Source organism: Chamaea fasciata, unplaced genomic scaffold, assembly GCF_029207755.1.
Source record: "Chamaea fasciata isolate MVZ Bird 193981 ecotype frontalis unplaced genomic scaffold, bChaFas1.0.hap1 SCAF_2, whole genome shotgun sequence".
NCBI classification, from domain to species: Eukaryota; Metazoa; Chordata; class Aves; order Passeriformes; family Sylviidae; genus Chamaea; species Chamaea fasciata.
Window position 1 is genome coordinate 82,676,645 of NW_027094087.1, and position 24,636 is coordinate 82,701,280.

The window sequence follows — 24,636 nt, forward strand, 5'->3', positions numbered from 1 at the left end:
CTCTCAGCTGTAGAGACAGAATATTTGTCTCTTCCCTTTTGAGCATGCCAACTCCATTCAACTTCATGCAACCATTGTTGTAAGAAGCCCATTTGTAAGAGTTACTCCTGGGGAAGATAAGCCCTGTATTTCATTAACCTGACAGGAAACTGGGAGGGCTTTTTAATCTGCTACATCTCTCATTATTCAAAGCCTTTACAATGTTTAAGGCAACTTCCAAAGGGAGAAGAGGAGGCCACTTTTGTGAATAATCACCAAACTATGAAAATCCAGCAGATGCCAGGTGACAGACCAGCGTGCAAGAAGCAAAGTAATAGGAAAAGTAGAGAGAAAGAGGGCAAGTTCTCAGCATAGCATGGCACTTGTGGATGGATGATCCACACATGGATCAATTAGTTTCATATTCCCTATGTCAGTCTTGCAACTTTTCTCACATCTATTGTTTCAGGGCTGTGCAGGAAAACATGCAATTACCTCCGGACAGCATTTCTCTTCTGATTCACCAGAAGAAAGCTGGCACACTCTTTTAGCAGAAAAATTAATGCTTAATGTCCCCCTCAAATAAACCCACCTTTATTCCAAAACAAATGAGAATATGCAAGAAGTAGGCAGGCAGAGGTACCTTTTATAAAGGAATTCCCCAGCTGCTACTGCAAGCGGACGGTGAGTGGTATAAACAAACTGGTATAACATTTCACAGTCTTCAGCTGATAACACTTCCTCACAGTTCCTAGGCAAAAATAACAACGGAAGTTTTAGTCCAGATTCATCTGCAAAGAACAGTATGAATGCTATGCCCAGCTTTTACTAGACTTGATTCTCCGTAACCGTGCAACTTGTTTACATAGCCATGTGTAAATTTTTGTAGGGCATTTCTAAAAATGCTCTCAAACAAAATCAGCAGTGTTCTTCTACTCACTGTGTAGAGAAACAGAGGTCTGTGTAAGCCATGACAAATCAGGCCCACTGCACAGACACGAACACTAATTTAAGGTATATTTTACGGTTGGTTAGTGATCATGGTAAAAAGAGAAATAGTAAGAAAACAGGAAAATCATGCCTTTATGCTTAGATGTTCAACATAGAAGATAATAAACAACAAGAAACCTTCACTCTGTAGTACAGATTATTTTTAAGTTATTGTCATTTATTCCAGTATTTTAAAACTTGTATTCTATTACACTAGAGTCCCATGTAAAAAGAAATCAAAACACATTCTTGATGGCACTCTTATGGCTGTGACCTCTCTGCACAAAGATATTCAAGGTCATGACATTTTTCATTCAGCTACACATCTTGAGAGCACCACACGCCAACTAGTAAACCCAGAACACTCTCTTGAGAGGTAGAAATGGTATTCGTATCAAATATTTACAAAAAACAAACTGAAGCATCAAGCTTGAATAACCCAACGAAGAGATACCAGAGCAGTGAAGTCCAAAGCCAGGATTACAGTTTCCAAATACCTGCTTCTTACTGCCACAGCAATGTCACTGAGCTAGGCTACTTCAGAGAATGAAAGAGCAGCATATGAGATTTTACTTACTACACCCAGGTGAGAGGAAAGGGTTTTTATTGATTACTGCACTCAATCCTCCAGTATTAACATTTTTAAACCATCTACAGCTGTGGTCCAACACCCTCTCTACAAATGAGGATTCATGCTGTTCTCTTCCTAAGAGTGATGTCTAACAAAAATCAGCAGTCCTTCTTCCTCTGTTTACCCATTTGTCTCCAACCCATTGCATCCTTTAGCATCCTCACAAGTCACAAAGCCACAAAACATCCTCCAACCTGACTGAAAAAGAAGTTAGCTCACATTAGGTGAGAGTATCACTGCAACATCCATTAAAAAGGTCTTTAAATGAAAGTGCCAATGGTATGTCTCCAAAAGTGATGGATCACTTTCACAGGATAATGTGAAATAAAAGCTGCCTTACATACTTTAACCACACAATTACCTTGAGCATATATTTACAGTAATAGAACATACAGGAAGTGGGACGGAATACTTATCAGGAAATCAGCATAAAGGAAAATATTTAAGTCACTCATTTAACTATCTACAGAACTGGGAAAGTAGAGCAAAAATGTCTTTATTGGTTAAACAATAAAAAAATGAAAGAACTAAAATGGTTTTATGGTGCATTAGAGCATATGAATAAGCAGTGGTGTGTCCTGTGAAGCCATGAATGATCTAATTTATTAAACTTCTACAACTTTAACAAGTGAGAGCAAAACAAAGAATGACAACAAAGAGCACTTAGAGGAACAAAAAGACATGATATAATAAGTATTAAAAGGCTATGGGGAATTTACTGTAAAAAAAACTAGCAGTCTGACAATGTTTCTTTCATTCTTTTTAATGTCAATCTATTATTCAGTTCTTTTAAAGCACTAGTTTCCATGACAATGTCTTTGTCATTTTTTCTCTCTCTATTCTTTTTTTTCAAAACCAGTGGACAGCTTGGAATATAAGACATTTCACAAAGAGACAGTGATCTAGACTGAACCAATACAGAATCACAGAGTGCTGAGGATGGTCAGCACCTCAGCAGATCATCTGGTCCAACTCCCTGCTCACAACAGGATCAGTTGCAGCAGGTTGATGTGTCCAATCTATGAAGATAAAGACTCAACAACATCTCTGGCAATGTGTTCCAGTACTGGATCACACCCACAGTGAAAAACCTTCTTCTTCTTATGCTTAAATGGAATTTCCTGTCAGAACATGCCAGTCAAGTGCACATATTTTTTTTATATTTTATTTTTTTCTTCTTTATATTTCAGGTTTTCCCTCTTTAGCACATTTATAGAAATATTGAATGCAATACCTGAATGTTTCTATTTTGAAAGAGTTCCTTGACTAAATTGTTCAATAGCTTGAAGAGCTCAGCAACACCTATCTCTCTGGATAGAAATTAAGGACTCTTCCTTTTCAGTACTAATGAAACTGCTTTTCCATAGGTATTTTCTATCCTTAGGAAAGAACCTGGGGATCCTGGTGGATACCAAATTGAACATGAGCCACCAATGTTCTCTTGCTGAAAAGAAGGTAATTGGTATCCCAATCTGCATAAAGTGTTACCAGCAGGTTTGAGGAGGAGGTCCCTCTGCTCTGCACAGCACTGGTGAAGCCACACCTGGAGTGCTGGGTCCAGGGCTGGGCTCCCCAGGACAAGAGACATACTGGGGAGAGACCAAGGAAGGGTCACAAAAATGATCTGGGGATCATCTCTCCTGGGACTGGAGCATCTCTCCTTAGAGGAAAGGTCAAGGGAGCTGTAACTGTTCAGCCTGGAGGAAAGAAGGTTCAGGGGGATCTTAGCAATGTGTGCAAGTACCTGGTGGTGGGAGTAAGAAGAGAAAGACAGGGTTCTGCTCCTGGTGCCCAGGACCTGAAGCAACAGGCACAAACTGAAACACGGGAGGCTCCTTCTGAACATGAGGAAACATGTTTTCACTCTGAGGGTGACAGAGCACTGGCACAGGCTGCCAAGCAAGGCTGTGGAGTCTCCATTGCTGGAGATACTCAAAAGACATTTGGATGCAGTCCTGGGCAATGTGCTCTACATAGCTCATCTTGAGTAGCAGGTTGGACCAGACGACCCTTCTAACTTCAGCCATTCTGTGATTTCCAAAATTTCAACCTCCCCATCTTTAACTTTGTCTTCTAAGAGTTTAGGAATTTACCCGTTACATTAATCTAGTGCAGTGTTATTTCCCTCCTCCTCAAGACAGGAGTAGGTGAGATGCTGCTTCAGTTGCAAATGAAGCACCCCCAAACAGCAGCGAAGCAAAGGAAGGGAGAAGAATCCATTTTCTTTGCAGCACAAGCTGACAGACACTCCTGACACCACTTGAGCCCCTGATCTTTTGTTTTTTCCTTTCTTGAGTGGGAGGGAACACCTGTGTGTACTACTACTACTACTATTACTGTTCAATCACTACTCTCTGAGCCACAATGAGGTTTACCCTCATGGCTCCCACTGAAATGACTGCTCAGGTGTTTTACCTGTCTCTGCAAGCAGCAGCACCTGACTACACCTACTGCCACCAGCACTAACACTACCACTACCAAACGGGTGCCTTGCTTTTTTACATCCCTAAGGCAATCATCAGCCACACAAATAGTTCAAATACAGCAGTAATACTGCTGCGAATTTACAGCCCTCAGAATGCCAAGCAACAGATAAAGGTTAAGCCAGAAGTGCCTGCCAGTGTTGAGGCACCTAAAAATAAACAGGCATAGCCTTCCACATACCAATCTCATGACATACCATTTTCTCTGCACTTCAGTGTGAACATGTCACAAAGAAGAAATTGGGACATTCTAGAGGGAGATCACAGACCCATTTTGTTCTGCATATAGCATCAGTTGAAAGAATTCGTATCTTGTTTTTTGTTTCATTTTGTTGCGTGCAAGAGATTTGACTGTTGGAGTTGCTTGACTTGTATGTTGCTCATACCAAGGATAACCATCAAAATCACAAAAGTAAAATAAAAACACACCTGACACCCTTTACAGAGTTTTACGCTAGTCTTTGTTTTTTAGTTTTTTATTAAAAACTGTGCAGGGTAGGATCTGGTACACATTATGGTGACGACAATCCAAGGTACAGCATCTCAATCAAAAAAGAATCTGTTCACTTTGCATTTAAAATTAAGTTTAACAGATGCATTGTAAAAGCAGTATTTGAGCACAGAGCACTATCAACCAAAAAAAAATGTATGTTGAAAGTATTCTAATGTCTGCAATAAAAATTTTAAGTACAAAAATCATGTACTGCTAAACTGTTTTGTAATCTCACTCTAGCTCCTCTGCTCTCAATGCAGGTATTTCAAGACACACTTTGGCGATCAGCAAAATGACAGTATGGTTGCCACTAAAATGTAGCAACAGTCCTTTCCCACCCACTGTACAATGGGATGAGCATGTTGCAATACACTGTGATTGTGCTTTGGCAGACTGATGTTTTGTGTTTAAAACTCAGTTTAATTTTTAGTTCTGTTTAACTAAAGTAAACAAAGTCATTTTCCCCTGGGCTATTTACATATTCGAGCTAATAGTAGATTTGTGACCCTACCCACACCACCTGTAACCTTTCCCCATGCATCTACTGCAGTTACCTGATTACTTTTGCTGCCCTTTTCCAAAATCCCTCTACGCTTTTAGGTAGTTAAGTGCACAAAAATTAACAAAACTGTCTCACAGTAGGCACACTAAACTAATTTGCCTCCTAAAAGGCAATGTTTTTTTTACCTTGGTCTCTCATTGCCACTCATGTTTTCTCCCTCTTTATTTCCTTCCTAGTTCTGTAATTTCTAATTCCCCGTCAGATCCTTTGCAACATTAATGCTAACAATTATGTATAATTCAGTACCATTAATAATTTCTATTATGCTCAACCTCATAGGCTCATTTCCGTTTCAGGATCACATCATGCTGTGTAAAAACAGAAATCTACTAGCCCAAAAACTGGCATTCAATTGAGACAACATGCAACAAACAAGATGGAAAAAAAAATCTCAGCTCACAGAGATACACAAGAAGAAAATACAAATATGGATTTGAAAAGAACTAAGTATATGCCTAGCAAGAGAGTTCGGAATCAGCACTGGGATTTTTTTTAAATAATGTAACACATATAAGTGAATTGAAAAGATCAGTGTTTTCACTGCCTCTCTAGCTATCAAGAGAGAGAATGTAAAGGCACAGCAGCTTTATGTATAGTACACAGAGTAGTCAGTGTATATTCCACAGGACTGGAATGCAGTGATGCTTGAGAGATGCTCAAACCTGTTATTAACATACATGGAGCACCGCTCTGCTGCCACTGTCAAACATCACAAAAATTGTCAATTAGCAACATAGTCTTGCTGCTATACTCCCCCAAAAGAAAACTATGGAAGTCAGCCAAAGAAAGTTACTGACATATATTTTTCCCAAGAAAAATTACCCAATGGAGTAATTGGAAGAAAAAAAGCTATTCCTGGCCTTGCTGCTTGATGACTCATGTCATGATATAACAAAATATTTATTCTAAGATTAGGGACATGGTCTGAAGGTCAGTACCTCACCAGTGAAGCCTATATTTAAAAAAAAAAAAAAAAAATTAATGATTCCAGATCAAATATAGGAAATTCAGATAGAGATTCTTGCCAGTAGCTTTAAAAATAGAAACTTGATCTGAAAGGTCTCTCACACCTCACTAAAAATGCAAGTTGGGCTGCTTGAATTCAGCTGCCAAATTTGCAGATGACAAAAATTACTCATTCAAAGAGAAGCCAAGACAGCATGACAAAACTGGCAGAAGTTTTATTACACCAATGCATACTAGTAGGCATGCCACTTATACAAGCTGTCATTTATTACTCTCTTATCCCCTTTAAGACAGGGGAGTTGCTGTCCCCAACTGCATTTCATGCTTTACCACATGTATCAAGCAGCACCACCGCTCAATACCCAGACACAGATTTTGAGCTATGAGACACACCTATTTGAGACACATCAGCCCTGCAGGTCTTTGCTTCTGCAGTGCCAGCAGCAAGTCCTTTCTGCCACTATTGTAAGTGGCACTAAGGCATCAGCTTTTCCCTTGCTAGAAAAGGATCTGGATGCAGGCTCTTATTAAGAAGCCTGTACATGTGAATGGCTATATTGTCTGCATTCTCTTCACACAGAGTTATAGACTGGTCAGCACTACTCTTATCCAAGAGAAGAGCAGTTGTTGAATTTGCTTATTGAGTCCCCAACTCACACTTCCACCACTCCAATAATTAAGCCAAATCAGCAGGGCTTAGAGCAACTACGGGGGGGGGGGGGGACAGTGGAAGAAAGCAGGATGACTATGCAACAGATGAGCAAAAAGAAAGAAAAGTATGTATTTGCTAGGTCTCCACATAGCTTAATTAAAAACAATTTTATAATGTATTAGTTTTACTTATGAAAATTGCATCTTATGATGGAAAAATATAATTCAGAAAACTTTAGAAGGCATTTATTCACACTGGAAACCATATTTAAGCAAAATACAGAAAAAATTGCTTCAGGGAAAAAGAAACATTGATCAAACTTTTATAGCTGCAGCTTGCATTACTGAGAACATGATCCCTTATAATAAAGCCAGAGATGATAAACAGCTGCAGTGCCAATATAGCTCTTGTTAATTCAGATACGGAACAAGTGCAGCCATAACTGGTGCAAGGAATCTTTGTACTTCAACAATGGTGAGCTGCTCCTCCTAGCACAGGGACATGCTATCCATGGACACAGCATTGTGCTTTGTTCCAACAGCTAGGCACTATGGGGAACCAAGGGATGTTGAAATGGACATTGTGAACACAGGAACAATATAACCCTGGCTGCCACTAGTGAGGCCCAAACAATGGCACTACCTTCAGAAGAGGGTGTAGTGTTCACAGCATCATTTGCTGTTCTGATGTGCCTATTGAAGGAGGCCTGGAAAAATGCCATTCAAACCAGTGGGATGTGAAGTGAGCAGGAGACAGTAAAGCAGCACCTCAATATACAAACATACTTGAAATTTAGTGTAAATATTTACAGCACCGTAGTAGTTGGACCACTAAAGTCTACATGCTCCTCTGGCAATGACTAATAATTTCTGTCTTAAACAGAGAAGCAAGTGGCACAAGGCTACTGGATAATGTGTCATGGTGTACATGGTAACAAGCATCTACATCACCTAAATTCAACTTATGCTCTCAGACAGAGGAGATACCGAGTCCTAACATCTCACCTGTATTATCAATGGAATGCAGTGAAGCTTTTACTACCATTTTGTTTTGAAAAAGAGGGACAGAAAATTTATTCTACACATATTTTACAAATAAAGACATTTCTAAAATAAACATGCTGCTCAAGGATGTATCAGAATAAGATTTATATACTTCTGTAATACTAAGTCTAACTCTTTCCCACACTTCCAGCTTGCCATTATCCTATCAGATCTATGGCTGGGAGGTAAGCTTGCCAAGAAAACAACTTCCTGTTAGTTTTCCACCTCAGCAAAATCACACACTTGCTCATTTCCTATCAGTCAATCTGTTACGGGCTCAAAGGCTACCGGATTCTCTGCCCTGAAGCCAAGAATCTGAAAGTTCAAATTCTAGCAACAACCTCAAAGCTCAAGGCTTCCTGCACCAGGTGCAGAGACAGGAAAGATGGCAGAGTCCCCCAAGCACCTGGTCAAGGCCTGGCAATCCTGGGATAGAAGAGGGGTGGGGACCCCATCTTCAGTGGGAACTTCCCCCAAGACAGTCAAATGTTCATTTTGAGAAAAGCCAAAATTAAAAAAGGTGGAATTTCCTTTCAGAGGGAAATGTAAAGATATAAAAATGTGGTTTTCAGATTGAATCTCAGCACAAGGGTTTTCTTAACATTGGCATTTCCCACAGAAAGAAAATGTCATGTTTTGAGCAGCTTTAACTGTAACTCATATCCTGCCAGAAGCAACTGTTTCCCAGCAAATAACTGATTACAGGAAGATTCATCAGGTTTGTACCTGGATCTTGTTGCCATTAAAACAATACAGTAAATTAAAAAAGAAATTATTTACTGTGACATAAGCATCAAGAGTTTCATGGCTTGAACTGCTACTTCATGGTCCTTGTCCAGAGGCATGGACACAATTCGATCCTAATGGATGTAAAATGACAATAAAAAGATGTAACATGGTTTGTTCTCAATAAACATGTACTTTTGCTACAGCTAGATCATCTACACTAGTACAGCAGAGATTTATTTTTATTTCAGCAGCTATTTCCTAAGAGACATAAGGCAACTTGATTACTACCAAGTAGTTCCCCAGCCCCTGAAAATTAACAGCATGTTAATTTTTTAACTGAATTAATCATGCAGTAATATGATATTTTTTATACATGTAATGCATGCGTTCACAAGAAATTAACTACACGCTACAAATTAAAAGTGACTGACAACTTGTTTCTAAGATGTTACTACTGGCACTTCAGTATGTTAAATGAAGGTAAGCCTCACCCACATTACAAGCATTATCTAATCAGTTTCTCCCATTAACAGTAAAGTGCCTGCACCTACACATTACACAAGTCAGTGCCTTGCTGAAAAGACAGTTAGAGCTTAAGTCCTAAAGATATCTCATGGCATAGCAGCAATATTGCTGACCTCCAGAATTCCCAATATTGTAACTTAGCACACATGCAAACAGGTCAGAAAACCGGGAAACTTCCCATCCCATGAAACCAAGAACTTGCACACATCAGTGTGTGCAATATTTAATACAATAGCTAATTATTTAATTATCTATATCTTTATTACACCTTTATACTTGCTTGATTTGGGACTAAGAGTTTCCCCATTTAACATATGGTTTCTAAATCTCTACATTCATTTTCCTTTGCACCTTCCTTTTTCTCAGAATCCAGCTGGAAGGTGTCTAAATCCACAAATCCTGAGTTTGAACACTCAAAGGTAACAGAGGGAGCCTCTGTAACTCTTGTTTGCAGGAAATGGATTGATGGTTATATGATTACACTCCCCATCACTGAGAATGCATGATTTAAACTTTGAAACTGGTATTTTGTGTGTAGCTGTTTGGATTTCTTTTCTTTAGAGGGGAAGGAGCTGATTTTGGGTGGGGGTTTTTTGACTGGGGGATGGAGTTTGCAATAATCCATTTATACTACATCCTCCACACAGGAAGATCGCAGGACAAACAGCCTGGAGCTATTTCATCAGTTTTTATTGAATACCAATCCTGTATTTGGTTTCACAGCTTACAGCAGACAGAAAGATAAGGGACTACCACACAACCATGTAAACAGGGGTCAATCATAGAGAGCCGAGTTTAATTCTGAATAATTTATTACTAAGATACCAATATTAATCCATTTCATGTTCTTTGAGAATAGGCAATAGGCATTTTTCACTGTTAGCAACTGCTCTGACACACAGGTAAGCCCTGCACCTTTTGCAAAAAGACCATGGACTACCACCACATGCAGGCATTGATTTGTCCTGACATTGAATCATGTCCTGATTCACAAGGACTGAGATATCAATCGCATCATCTCGAGCTCTCTTATTCCAGTAATGAGAAGGTGCAACCCTGCTAGGGCAAGAGCAGCTGACAAAATCCTTAGCAGGGCCACAGTTAAAAAAAGTAAAAGGCTTACTTCTTAAATGAGTCGGGATATTGGAATATGATAAAGACAGAGTACAGGGTCAGTGAAGTCACAAAAGAAGCTCTCAAAACTACAGCATTCAGAAAGGAGATAAGGGATCCTTCTTCAAGATTCATACTGACATGGTAGATCAAGAGAGAGCCATTCCCACATCAGTGTGATACGTGGACACTATCTACAAGGTTAACCCATTATCAGGGGCAGCAAAAAGAGGATCTTTAGCAGATGAAATTCTTTGTCATTTACCAAAGATCCTGAAAAAAAACCTGGGCCAATCTGGATAAATGGTGGAGATAACTGATCATAGTGCATGCTAACACCATTTTGTGTGACCTAAAGTGAAATGGAAGAGTTCACAGAAGCAGAGGGAAACATCCCAGCAAAACTCCTTCATCTATTCCGTCAACAAGGCTGCTTCTGCAGGAGTCCTCTCAGTCAAGAGAGTGGGGAGATCAGCTCTGATCAAAACATCAGGCCCTGTGTATACACCCAACCTCGACTTAAAAAAACCGCAAACAGTGATTTATTTACCTTGAATCTGTTAGTAAAGAGATCCATCCTGGAAACAAGTTCTTTTCTACTATAAATTCCCTGCAGTCCCAGAAGACACTTCAACCGCACCTCAGCTTGCTGCAAGACAAAGAGAAATTGGCTAACAGTAAAAGACATGTATCTTTGTTAGTCACTATCAGCATTTATATCATGTAAATAAGAGTTCTCTGTGGGTGCCTACAGCAGACTACACAAATGCTGCCTCGTCTTCTTTATTAGTGACATCAGTACCAGCTCATTTGTGTGTACAGACACTCATCTCTCTCTCACACACAGAGTAAGCCTGCAGTGAGCCAAACTTAAAGGTAACATCTAAGTTTGTGTAAGGCTCCCTAAGAGTCAAAGAAACTCTCACGGACCTCAGAGTTAGTAAAAGCAACAGAATGCTAAAGATACAGGGATTGTGCTATTCATCTGTTGAAGGTACAAAAACAGGAGTATGGATGACCTACTTAGTACAACCAGCACTCTCCCACACATCAGACTTCGCTTGCTTCTTGTCAACAGTTGACTGGAACAACTGTTAAATACAGAAAAGGAGTCCAAGAAATTACAGATTTCTCTACATTCCTAGAGGAAGAGGTACAACTTAGAAATCCACTGGTTTATCACGGTGGATTCTTACAGAATTAAGAGTCATGCCTTCTCCCTATTTCTGTTTTACACTAGAAGACAGGATTTTAAGTATTCTAGGAAAAGGGTTGCTTTGATTTCAGCCTAATTAGTTCATTTAGGCAAAATATATTTATCTACACAAGGTGTCATTTCACACTATTAGTACTGCTGCTTCATAAATGCCTCAAAAAGAAGTCTTTTCCTTAGCCACCTTTTCAATTATCTCATGCATATTGTTACATCATTCAAAGGACAAAGTTTTAAATGGCATTAGGAAAGTGATTTTGATGATCCAACATAGAAAAATGATGTGTTCTGTAAATGTATAATGCTAAGCATATCAGCAGAGACACTAAGATGAACTGCAGGCTTTGAATCAGTGTCTTCATATTTCTTTCTTAATTTCTCTTGCTAACAATAGCAGGAAGAATAAACATGGAAATTCAAGAAAGGAGACCACCTACACATCGGCTATCCATTGCTACAAGTTCCTGTTCACCTGCTTAGATAGAAGGCCAAGGATGATACCCAGTGGAAGCCTTTGACTAACAGTTTTGCTTAAGACAGCATTTTGCTAAAAATATAAAATTAAAAATCAACAGGTAACAGTGAACACTGCTCTCTAATCTGCCCATGACATACCAGCAGTACTTATCCTACACTGTACTTTAATCTTAAAGTCTCTGAGGAAGGGACTGTTGCCAACACCTGCTGCTTCCTACCGCCACAAGGGCTGCACAGCACAGAACTCACTCACAGACGGTCCCAAGGTGGCACCTATCACTGCACACCAGCAGAAACTCAGCTCAGCCAATGCACTGCAAAACTGGCTCCAGCTGCCCTTGGTTATTTTTCACAACACTCTGCTTGTGAATAGGGACTGAATTTGTGCGTGGGGAATGGGACAACAGTGTGCACAGATTTGCTGAATGGTCATACAGCTCTTGGCATGTGCCTGGTAATGTCATTTGTCAGTCAGGTAGAGTCAAGCGTAGGCCTGCAGACATAAAGTGTAACACATTAAAGTGTACCATCTCCCTTTTGAAGTATCCTGTTCCCACCCAAAAGCTCTCAGTCACAACTCCATACGTGTACGTTTCTTTAAGTGCTGAGAAAATTAACTCTTGAAAATAGAAACAGTTAACTACTTCTATGAGTGCTTCTGTTGTTTTCCTATATTTTCATCTCCGTTTTCTCTTTCTCAACCACCTCCCCTTTTCTAAATTCAACATTCCCCACAGTTCTGAAAGGATGTGAAGTGATGGTGAATGATGAAGAATTTCTCACTACCTTCAGGTTCTTTCAACAGCAGCATCAGCAAACTCTAACACCCAGCCACCTACTCCCCTCATCAGGACTACCATTCTAATCTCCACAAAAAACCTGTCTGTTTGGCCCTTCAAAGCTGTGACAGAATGAAGGGGAATTATGTAAGCACATTTTCAGGATACTCTGAACACATACATTGTCCCTCAGCTGTATCATAGCATGTTTTGACCCAGACCTGATGACAGAAAACACCACTGAAGTGGCGGGCAGCTCTAGTGATCTCAGAGAGCTCTGCACAGGCTCCAGCACTGCTTGAACACATTCAGTTATGAGATTTCAGCCTCATCACTATCACAGAGATGGGGCCATTCAGTAAACCTTACTAATACAGGCTGGGACCTGGATGGTTTGATAGGACTGCTGGGTCAACACTCTCCAGATCATGATCTGGGAAGGTCTACTTCTTAGTTACTCCTGGATTACAAAGACAACCCAACTGTCTTTCAAGCCAAAATAATTTTTTTAATTGCTCCCCCTCCCCAGCCCCAACCCCCCCCCCAAAAATGCACGACAGTATATAAAAACGCTGCAGCCCCTGTTGGTGCTCTCATTTTGAAATCAGGCAATTTGACAGTGGCTGCAAATCATAACACACAGCCAGGACTGCAGTCACCAGTAGTGGTACTCTATCAGGTCTCAGCCAAATGTAGAATATGTAGACACCTCACTGTATCTTGCTCTGCTTGCATCTGCATTGCTGTCAGATTTTAAAAAAAGCTTTAGAAAAAACCAACTATTTCCAGTTTCCAGTAAAGGGCACTGGATGAGCTGTGTGTAATAATGAGAGGCACTAGCTGTTAATCTTCACAGTAGAGTACCTTAAATGAAGACACATCATCTTCCAAAAAAATGGCTTTTTCTTTTGAGAATTCTCCAAACTGAACATGTACTAAAAAGATATTGTGATCAGATAAAATGTATGCAGGAACAAACGACAGTTCTTGATAGATTTGTCGCCCTAGAAACCCAAATGCCACCTTCAGAGGGACGGCACGAGGCCGGGAAGCGGGAGCCTCGCGCGCCCCCTCCTGGCCGCCTGGCAGAGTACAGCCTGATTCACCCAGCACAAACTGCCCGCAGCTGACACAAATCCCGGGATGTTTCGGGATGTACACAGGAGCTACAGACACCTTCAAAGGCGGCCCGCAGAAGTACAGCGTGTCGATTCCGCTAATTAGCCGTTCCCGAGAAATATTCCTAACCCCCTGAAGTCTCTCATGCGTTTTTGAAGCAAGAGAAAAAGGGTATTTTCACAGAAGCACAGAACAGGTCAGGTTGGAAGGGGCCACAGGGATCATCTGGTCCAACTCCCCTGCTCAAGCAGGGTCATGCCAGCACAGGAGCGTGTCCGGACAGTTCTGAATATCTCCAGTGAGGGAGACTCCACAACCTCTCTGGGCAATGCCCTCTAGGCAACAGTCACCCACACAGTAAAAAAGTTCTTCCTCATGTTCCAGTGCAACTTCCTGGGCATCAGTTTTTGCCCACTGCCTCTTGTTCTGCGGCTTGGTGCTTTGGACTTACTGACTTCTTTTGGGTTTTTTGCTTGTTTGTTTTGGTGGTATTTGGAGAAATTTAAAAGTGCCTCTACTCAAAAGAAAAAACAAATAAACTATAAGGAAAAGGTAAAAACCCTTTGGGAAATGGCCAGACTTCCTGTAAATATTTTCTGTATCTGTCTAACTCCAGATGAGAAATGCAATATTGAAGACTATTCTACTACAAGTAGTATTTATTTGTTCATTTTTTATAAATCTAAACAAAAATTTAAATGTCCATCAAGCCTAAAAGCAGAATTCCAGCCAACATTTAACCCTCTCATCAAAGGACATAAGTAATTTTACAGTTCAGAAATAACTCCCAATTAATTCAGTGACATATAAATATAACTGCACATACAGGGATTCACAAAGAACTGGAAAAAATGTTCTCTGTTATTTAGTGTTAAAATGGCTTTTAAAATAAAATCTGAAATGGGGAAGAAAGGAAATTCTTTTTGTACCACCACAGTCTTAAACATCTACTCTCAAGAATTTAAACACTAGGATTCCTTTTAAAAAATTTTAAACAAAAAAACTTATGTATTGCCCCAAGTAAAAAAAAAAATTAAACTTTACCTTATCATACAGCATCCACCCAACATATTTTAAGTAGCTATCATTCAAAAAAGCATCTGGGTATGTTTTAATCCAGCAGCCAATTTCTTCAATGCAAGTTGCTCTGATCTCAGGAATAACATCACTGTGAAATTATACAATTGCAATATTAATACATTAAAAATTAATTTTAAAACCAATTATATTATTTGCAATATTTTATGTTCTGGATTTTCAAAAGCATGTATAATTCAAAATATTCCAAGTATCTTCATATTAATATTATAAGTTATTCTTCAGTCAATACATTAACCGCTTATAGCCACAAATTATTTTGCCATTTTGGGTATCTTCTCATTCACAAATGCGCTGCTCTACAGCCAGCAGAAAGAACTGAAAGAACACACTTGAGAGGTCCTTTCGGAAGCCCAGAGTCTTAAAAATAATTTCACTTCTACACTTTCCTTGACACCATCAGTGCCTGCAGGATGTTTAACTTGATTCTAGTATCTGTACAATCTGAGCAAGAGTTTCTGGGGAATGCAGATACACGTCACAGCTTTATTTTCACTCTTACCGGTAACGGTTCAGAAACGTCCCTTTGAAAATAGCATTCATCATGTTCTGTACCTCTAGAAGCTTATGCTCATACTGAAATATAAAGAGAACTGAATGTTAATATTGGTCCCACAATTCACTATACATGAAAAATTTGCATGAGGGCCCTTGGAAACATTAGTGTAATGCAAAGTGCTTGTGTTTACACATGGTACCAGCATAAAATTAGTGGTCTGTATCTGCACTAGCAACTGGCCTTTTTGTGGCTACATCCTGAGGAAAGATTTATTGGATACCAACTGCTAGCCTTGGGAAACAAGGCACTCGTTTGATTCAGTGAGTCTTGATGTATCAGAAACCACAGAGAAAGATACAGCACAACTATTAAGCAATCCTTACGTACAGATCCAAATTCTCTTTTCATGAAATTGAACAGGGATGGAAAAAAGGCAGACAAAGGAATTTTCAAAATACACAATGAGCATATTAAAAAACTGAATCCTGAAAATGTAGGTAGGAATTCCTGAAATTCCAAGTCACCTAATAAAAATATTCTCTCATTCACAGCATCAGGAAGGGTGACAAGTTTGGGGTTTCCCTCCAACACAACCCACTTCCTCTGTCTTTCCCATAAGATCAGACTTACAATGATACTAAAATATCCTGTCTCACCCAAACACTCCTCCTCACAAAAAGGGTATTGTGTTTGTATTAGAGAAGACCACAGACATCTAAAACTCAGAACAGAGCTAAATGATTCTAAGGTCAGGAGACAAGGAACTATACTTGATGTTCATTCATCAAGTCACCTTCTCCCTCAAGTCAGAATTATTTTTTACAGTTATAGCTCTGCCTCTGGGAGTTGAAAAGGAGCTGTCTTTGAGCAGGGAAGAAACAACAGAAACAGAAAAGCAAAAATGATATAGGATATCCCTGAAGTTCAATCCATTTTTATAATGTATTACTTACACAGAGATGACAGCCTGTGTCCTTTTTGATTCATTGCTAATATTCGGGCTTGTAATTTGCACAAACATATATAAAACTGCACTCAAACAACACCAGAGCTACTGAGACAATTAAATTTGTGTGTAAATCCATATCTGTGTGAAGATCAAGGGCTCATGACACCAATTTAGAAAAGCAACCAGACATCACAGGTTAACAGTATATAGGGCAATTAGTACCTTAGTCATGTTTGTACCACTTAATCCAGCCAGTCACATCTGCTCTGCACCACACATAGATAGATGATATACATCTATCTAGATGTACAGATAAACATATAAGCCTCAAAGAACTTCAGGGATCCAAAAACAAGCAGCCAGCAACCCTTCTACACTTTCACAAATCTCCCATACAAGACATTTCCCTAACCTCTTTCCTTTTTCTTTCTAGCTGATCAAGTCTGTAACTGGTCCTCTTGCCACTTATCCTCTTCTTCTCCACCTCATACAATCTTTGAGCATTGTGCTTGTTGACATCAAGGTTCAGATGGACACTTACAACTGCTGTCAGAAGTTTCATTGCTGAAAAAGAAACACACCCAGCACAATTAGCTTAGCCCAGAGATACGCAGCATAAATATCTTCACCACTTTACCACAAAAAGGATATGGTTAGCCAAATCCAGTTTATATCAAAAATATAAACACTACAAGATTATAGTAATTTGCTTTAAAATACACTGTTTATTTTAAAGGCAGACAAAAATCAAAAAGGGAAAATTAACTTCTCTTTCTGGTGATTTACAACCTTTGGTCAGAGTTCTGGTCAGAGAAGTAATATACTGGGCAACTCTCTTGTAAGTTTATGTTATTTTGACTTTTCTGCAAAAGAATCTAGAATTGTGGAACATCTGATTGTCGGTAACAAAAAAAAATTGAAAAAAACAGTGAAGCTGACTCAGAAATGGCTGGGAATCTTAATGCACTACTGGAATGGACAAAAATTCATGTTCTTCTAAGGATTGCTGGATGATTTGAACAGATTTCAAGTTAGATTTCTGAGCCCTCAAAGCAAACAGCATACTTTAGAATAAACAATACTTTAAATGCCCTTAGCATGCCAAAGAGAGTATTTACTGGCTTTAAGGGAAAAAAGTAGTAGCTTTAGTATCATCACACTGCATGAAAGAAAAATGTGTAACAAGCAACGTTCTTTTTAGCAGAGAGATGACAAGAATAGCAGTTCTCCAAAGGAAGCTTAAGGTGAAGCATCTACTGCAACCTCATCACATTAGTTAGTGGAGGGGGAAAAACAACAAAAAAGAAAATTGTGGAAAATCCGTTACTGAAAAATATAATACTCAGAACAGCACAATTCTGAAGTCAGTCATGTCAGGCATTAAAGAAGATTTCTTTATAAAGAAAAAATTACGTTAGATCTATCATATCTAAAGCATTCAAATTCAAATTCAATTCAGATACACATGGGAACAAACAGTTTATATTACAGACATTTATATAAAATACACTAGGAGGAAGGTGCTTTCAGTGCATAAGAGAACTGCTCCAGTAAACAGGTTTTCAATTTAGAGCAGTTTTGTTAGTACACAAATCAATAAAACTCAGCACCTCTACAGCAGCTCTGCCAGTGATTTTACCTGCCAAAGTGCTTGTGTGCCTGAATGCTCTGACCATGGAATCTGCTAAACCTGTAAGCAGCGAGATGATGGTGTCCATCAAGTAGTTATCATACAGAATGCTGCACTGGCACTGCTGGACAAGCATTGCAATGAATTCACAGAAATTGGCCTTGAACTTCTTCCAATAGGGTCCTGTCCTGATCAGTGGGTAGTCTTCATTGTCCTGTACAAGAAAGACAAGTTGAGAGAAAACACACTAATTAGTTCTGCTTGTGCATTCACATCTCTCCCACTGAACGTCAAGAGAGAGTTTTGCTGACAGTTTCACTTCATCCCCCATAACTTTTATCATGGTTAATATTCCAAAGTAGGGACAAGAAACTAGGATACAAGCTAACAGAGAGACAAAACAGCTTTATTAGAGCTACGCTGTCATTAACAGCACACATTTGAAAGCAATGTATGCAAGGTAGCTGTGAACAGACAGGAGGGAGAAAGTGTGTGAAGGCAGAGCAGAGTAACTTTCACTGGCATAAACCATGAGCACTCCTGGCTTCTTCTACTTTGTCACAGGTAGCACTGCTTTCCCACTGCCCTATCGTTCCTACAAAAGCATGGTAAAACACAGGCAGAAAATGAAGTAAGTGAAAAGTGGAGACAAACAACTGTAGTGTGAACAGGATAGGACTGTTCTCCTCAGCAGCACTGCCAGGTTAAGCAGTTTATCAGGCTAAAACTTAAGGCCAAATATTCATTCACCTATACCATCTGCACCTGAGTCTCCAAAAACCCCCACAGAAACAGTACGTGGGCAATACCTTCGACATCATGCAAAAAGCAAGTTACAATAAAAACTTAAGTATCCACAGTACAGCTGATACTGCCAGGAGGAAAGCAGACAGAGGGAAGGTGAAATGAGTTCTCACACGAAGTAGTGGAATGCACACTAGACAGACTTTGTAAATGGCAACCTCAGACAGCGTGAATTTTTTTTCATGTACACCTCACAGATCCTAGGAATGGCTCAGAATATGAATTCGCATCTTCAAAGTTTCCAGGTGTGAGTGGAGTCAAGGAACTCCAAAACTTCACTCACTATAGAAAACCTTTTCCTGAAGGCAGGCCACTGCTCAGCTGGTCCTTCACCAGAGGGCAAACACCTTCTCAGCCACATTCTAACACAGGGTCACACCCCAGGTAATCTCCTGTGCTCATAAAGTACACTTCAGGCTCTTCTCTTGTAACTATGTTTCCAAAGCATACAGGCTGCTGCTTTCTTTAAAGAGAAATGCAAATACAGACTGATCACAGGGCTGGCCGCACCCCAAAGCACATCGGGAATTTGGAATATGTTCCTGACCAGGCTGTAAGAGTCAGTTCAGAGTCTCACAGTAACAGCAACTGCCAAAACAGAAAGGGAAGTTTCCAGCAAGCCTTATTTCATGCACTTTGATCGTGGCATGGACAGTAGAAAGACCATCTACAAGTTCAGCAAATACCTACTTTATCACCATAGTTTACTCTTCCACCTGAAAAGCAGCACAAAATACACAGAGACCTCTCACTTTTTGAGAACATTTCTACTGTCCATGTTTATCACCCTGGGATACTCTTTAATGGTAACATGTACGCTGCAAACATATACACAACATGAAGGGCACACCACCTAAATTTGGACACCTAACTTGGGACTCCCTTAGATTCCATTCATAACCACTAGAGAAATAACTCTGCTTCCAGAAATCAAGACAGATTAGGCCCTGAACAAAAGTTCTTCCAGAGAACTATTCGAATCACTCAACAGAGTGATGTGAGCTCCTGCTCTGACTCAACCTGGAAATGTTTCCTTCTTTCATTACAGAGTCTACAGAAGGAGAGGAAAGTCAAAGTGCCGACAAGGAGTTTTGGTAAATCCCGCACAGAAAAAGATATACTACAGTTGTGGAAAACTACAACAGCCCTACCATATCCACCGGCCAAGTAACTGTCAGGATCCAAGGATAGGCCATGAATTTCTTATACTGCAACCCAGTTTCCTGTAATGCAGAAGACAAAATTTTGAAAGCTTGTTAATGAAATGGCACAGATCATTCATAGACAGAAGCATTACAAAACATGCAACATATTTCAAAGGCCATTAGAACTTCAGCCAATGTATGTTACAGGTGGCCCACACAAGCCAAAATATTACACCAAACCTAAATCCTTCTCATCTGGGTTTTGTTTTGTTTTTTTTATAACCAATGACAGAAGAAAGACACACTTTTATAAAAAACCTGAGTTATCTTGCTACTAGTAGGAGATAACTTGTTTCCAAAATTTATAAGCAAACTCATACAAGGTAGAACTCTCATTATTAATTCTTAGATACAGCTCCTCAGCAAGTCTACGTATATATCCCTTTTCAACGTTTGGTACTCAGATGTAAAACATCTAAACCCTAAAAAAAAAAAACATTCTGAGCTTTTAAAATTAGACAGAAATGTTTTCAGCACTAGTGTGACTTGATTCAAAGATGTTTTCTCAATTCTGCAATTATTCCAAAACAAATGGCAGTAAATTTTCTTTATCAGGTTCAGTGAAGCACAAGTATTTCTATCCCCAACTAGCTGTAGAGTTGAGCACCAAAGTTAACTCCTCCCTTCCTAAATGTTTGAGCAACAGAACGGGAAAGGGAAGAAAAACTACATAAGTACAAGGAACTGCAAGAAGTAAATGTCACAAACTGGAACAAAAGCAGAAGAGAGAAACAGACTATCTTAAAACAGAAGAAAACAGAGTAAAGACAAGATTGCCTCATCACTGAGGAATACCACAGCTCACAAAGATGAAATAAATGCCTCAATGACCATATTAAAGCCATTCTCTGCTTCCAATATCAGTACAAGTTTTCACAGAATTACAGAAAGACTGAAATTGAGAGGAACTCTCTGAGATCATCTAATCCAATCCCACCTGTTCAGGCAGGGTCAGCCAGAATAGGCTGCCCAGTACTGTGTGCAACCAGCACCTCTGCTCTCAACCCCTGGAAATGTGATTAGCATAACTAATGGCATTTTAAGAGGCAAGCAGCCTTTCTCTATAACCAAGCAGGTCATGTATTCCTTCCCTTTCCCTCATTACCAGGTCCTGAAGGTCCTGTGAACCAAGCAAATCAAACAGATTAACTTCCCTCCATCATAGTCTCATGGTACCTGGGCGCCAGCCCAAGCACTCCCTTCCTTACTGACCCTGAAGGTCCCAGGCATGCAGCCAGGCAGGTGGTGGCAATCACCCAGTCAAAGAACAAGGAAGCATTATAGCACCCAGAGGACTGTCAATAAAATCAAGGTACTGCAAGATCTAAGTGGTGAACTTTGACCAGAACTCCTGCTGGACAGTGAGACCTGAGCTATATTCTAAATTCTGTATTATGCTATTATATTGATTCTGCTTGCAGAAATCCTGTGCCATTTTAATCATAAATTCTACTCTACACTAATAATAACATACTGTTAAGAAATAAAGCTTTAATTTTAACAACAATTGGTGCCATCATCATTCTGTCAAGTGCCATGTGATGCCATGAGCAGTCAAATACTAGCTTCAGAGACTCCATAATCTCCTTGGGTAACCTGCTTCACCGTTTGACCATCTTCTCAGTAAGTTTTCTTGTGTTCAGGTAAAATTTTGTACATTTTAGTTTGTGCCCATTGCCCATCTTGGCTGGCCTCTGCACTCACAGTCTCACTGCACACCACTGAGTGGAGTTGGGCTTCCTCCTCATCATTCTGTCACATCGGGTATTTTAACACATGGCCGAGATTCCTTTGAGACAGCTTCTTTCCAGACTGAACAGGCTCAACTCCCAGCCTCTCCTCATATCCAAGATCACAAATCACCGTTGTGGCCCTTCACTGGACTCACTCCAGAAAACTCATCTCTCTCTCGTTCTGTAAGGTCCAGAATTTGACTCAGCACTCCAGATGAGTCAGCAGTATGAGCAGAGAGGAAAGATCACCCCCATGACCTGCTGGCAATGCTGTACCTAACCCAGGCCAGGAGGTTGTTGGTCAACTTTGTGGCAAGGGTGCATTGCTGGCTCGTGTTCAGTTTGTCACCCACACCAAGATCCTACTCTGAAGAGCTGCTTTTCAGTCAATCAGCCCCCAGTGTGTAGTGCTGCACAGGGTTATTCATCCCCATGTTCCTAGGACTTCCTGTTGTAGAACTCCATGAGGTTCCCCCCTGCCAAACTCTCCAGCCTCTCTGTTGAGGTCCCTCTGAACAGCAGAACCACCACCTGATTTGGTGGCTAATACTCCCAGTTTTGCATCATCTGAAAACTTTCTAAGAGTAAACTCTGCCCCGGTGACCAGGTCATTATTAAATATGTTAAACAGCATTGGCCCCAATATCAACATGAGGTACAGTACTAGTGAATAGCCTCCAACTGGGCCTTTTGTCACTGGTAATTCCCCCACAGGCCTGGTAGTTCCACCAGTTTTCAGTCCACCTCACTGACCACTTAACTAACTCATATTTCACCACTGCGTCCATGAGGATGTTACAAATTCTGTTCTTGCCATACTGAACTCTATTAACATTTCTTCCACTAATATTAGTAAGAATTTTAGGAGGAAGCATTGGTAAAAGGATCTAGTGCTGCAATTTATTAACTGAACGGCAATACCATGGCTGAATCACTGAAATCATCATGAATGAATCCTCTGAATGCTAGAAACAATAAAAATTCAAAGGCAAGATGCAGATATCTGGCAATATTTTCCACTCTCATCACTACTTTCACTTTTACTGTCATTAGTTTTCAAAAAATGTTTTTGAAATCACAGTAGTCTCAGATGGCACTAGTTCTAAACTAACTTAAACCACCAACTTAGTAAGATTTACATCCCATTTATGAAAATTGTAAGAGAGAACTTACTTTCTTTACAGAGCACAAATTCAGAGAACAGAGATTCTAAGGCAACTGCAGAACCTGCCTTTTTGCCCACCAGGACAGGTGAAAAGGTTACAAAGCTGTAATATTTCCAGGCTGATGGTAACTATAATCACATCTTTGTATCTGCCAGAGTGCCTGCACTATCCTGAGTGTTATTCAGGCCTAATTTAGTCGGCAAAGAAGTGCCAGACTACTAATTCACATGGCCAGACACATATAGGTTCATTTCTATCAAAAAGTCAGCTCAAGTGCTACTACACTTCTAAAATGAAGAAAACCATGTTGGCAAAATCGTCCTCTGTGGGAATTTCTACAGCAGCTGGTCTTTGAGAGATGCTCAATTAAAACAAGGTTGATGGCTGCTGCTTGACAAATCAATTCAGAGGCGACAAATATGGGGAAAAAAGCACAGAAGCAACTGTGAGTGCACTGCAGAAAATGTAATGTTACTATAATTAGTCAAGGACCAGTCGAGCAGTGAAACAGCATTGTAAAGCCATGTGCTTTTCTTAACAATCCACAAGAAATGAGACACTCATTACTGTTTTCACAATTATCTAAAAATCTGAAATGCATTTTTCTTCTTCTATATGACATAATAATTTATTAAAAATCGTAATTGTCAGTAAAGCAGAAAGAACATATTCAAATAAAATATCAGCTAGAAATATCTTTTCATTAACTCATCAGTAATCTATGTAAGTATTTTTTAAAGGATCTATCAACCAAATACCAAAGAAACCATTTACCTGCTGAAGTGCTGGGTTATATTTACCTCTACACAGTCATTATCAAAAGAAATCCTAAGAGAAGGATTTAGGAAGACTGCAGTCAGACAGCCCTAATAAAACTCACCTAAAAAAACCCCATACCCTGCTGCTGCTAAAATGGGTCACTACGACACCAAATTTCTCGTGCAAAAAACAGGTTTATTTTACTAAATTAATGAAGTGGTGCAGAGCCCCTGACAAGCAACAGGAATTCAACCCAGGTTGGCTCTTAAGGTAGAGCCTATTATTTATATGAAAAAGACATGCAAAATCAAAGCTGTGCCTACCTTATCAAAGGTCTCTGTCATTTTTCGCATGACATCCTTCTTGTACAAACTTTGAAACATCTCTGCTGTTACCATGCCTAAAAAAGTAGTGTTTTAAAAAGAATTACTGACAAATCTACAACACTAATCAAGTTCAAATCACAGTAAGGACTTTATTAAATTTAGAAATACTGAAAAAAGGAGAATTCTGTTTTATGTGTGTACACTGGTACAGGCAAAACATATATAAACGGACACATCAATTAACTGATAGGAAAAAGTACTGATGAACCAAAACTGAAATTCCCACTAGATATGTCTGCTCTGAGCTGTCTGGAAAGGCTATTTTCTCTGTTCATTTGTTTACTTCAAGGACTGACCAAAATTTTGCCCACTGCTAGTCAGAAACCCCAAAGTATTTCCCATAAGAGAAGGCATATTAGTCAAAGACCTAGGGAAAAAAAAAAAAAAAAAAGACGTGTAAAAGGCACATTTCTAGCTGCTTAAGTACACTCAGAAGTTTCAAACCAACAGGACAGTCTTCTTAAAACTCTTACTTGCTATGCTGAAGCATTTCACTAGCAGACTGTCCCCAAAAGTCAGTGCCTCAATGTTTTTTATGGTACAGAGCGCTTCACAACTCTCTAATAAAAGCAACTGCAATGAGGCAAGAGATTGCTTTTCTAGCCAGCAAAGCAGGGAGCTGAATTTGCTAGCTGCTTATTTTCAAAAAAGGA

At 39.7% G+C, this 24,636-nt stretch overlaps 1 protein-coding gene across 2 annotated transcripts in view; it reads right to left on the reverse strand.

The window, feature by feature from the left end:
• Positions 1–24,636, reverse strand: part of LOC136285389 (cohesin subunit SA-2-like) — a 57,563-nt gene that overhangs the window by 25,369 nt on the left and 7,558 nt on the right. For both annotated transcript variants that reach the window (XM_066176488.1, XM_066176489.1), the window contains 9 exons: positions 23,921–23,997; positions 19,886–19,957; positions 17,940–18,144; positions 16,713–16,864; positions 15,355–15,428; positions 14,799–14,922; positions 10,717–10,815; positions 8,580–8,659; positions 623–730 (listed from right to left, as the gene is read on the reverse strand). In XM_066176488.1, coding sequence (XP_066032585.1) covers positions 623–730; positions 8,580–8,659; positions 10,717–10,815; positions 14,799–14,922; positions 15,355–15,428; positions 16,713–16,864; positions 17,940–18,144; positions 19,886–19,957; positions 23,921–23,997 — 991 coding nt within the window. The remainder of the gene's footprint in view (positions 1–622; positions 731–8,579; positions 8,660–10,716; positions 10,816–14,798; positions 14,923–15,354; positions 15,429–16,712; positions 16,865–17,939; positions 18,145–19,885; positions 19,958–23,920; positions 23,998–24,636) is intronic.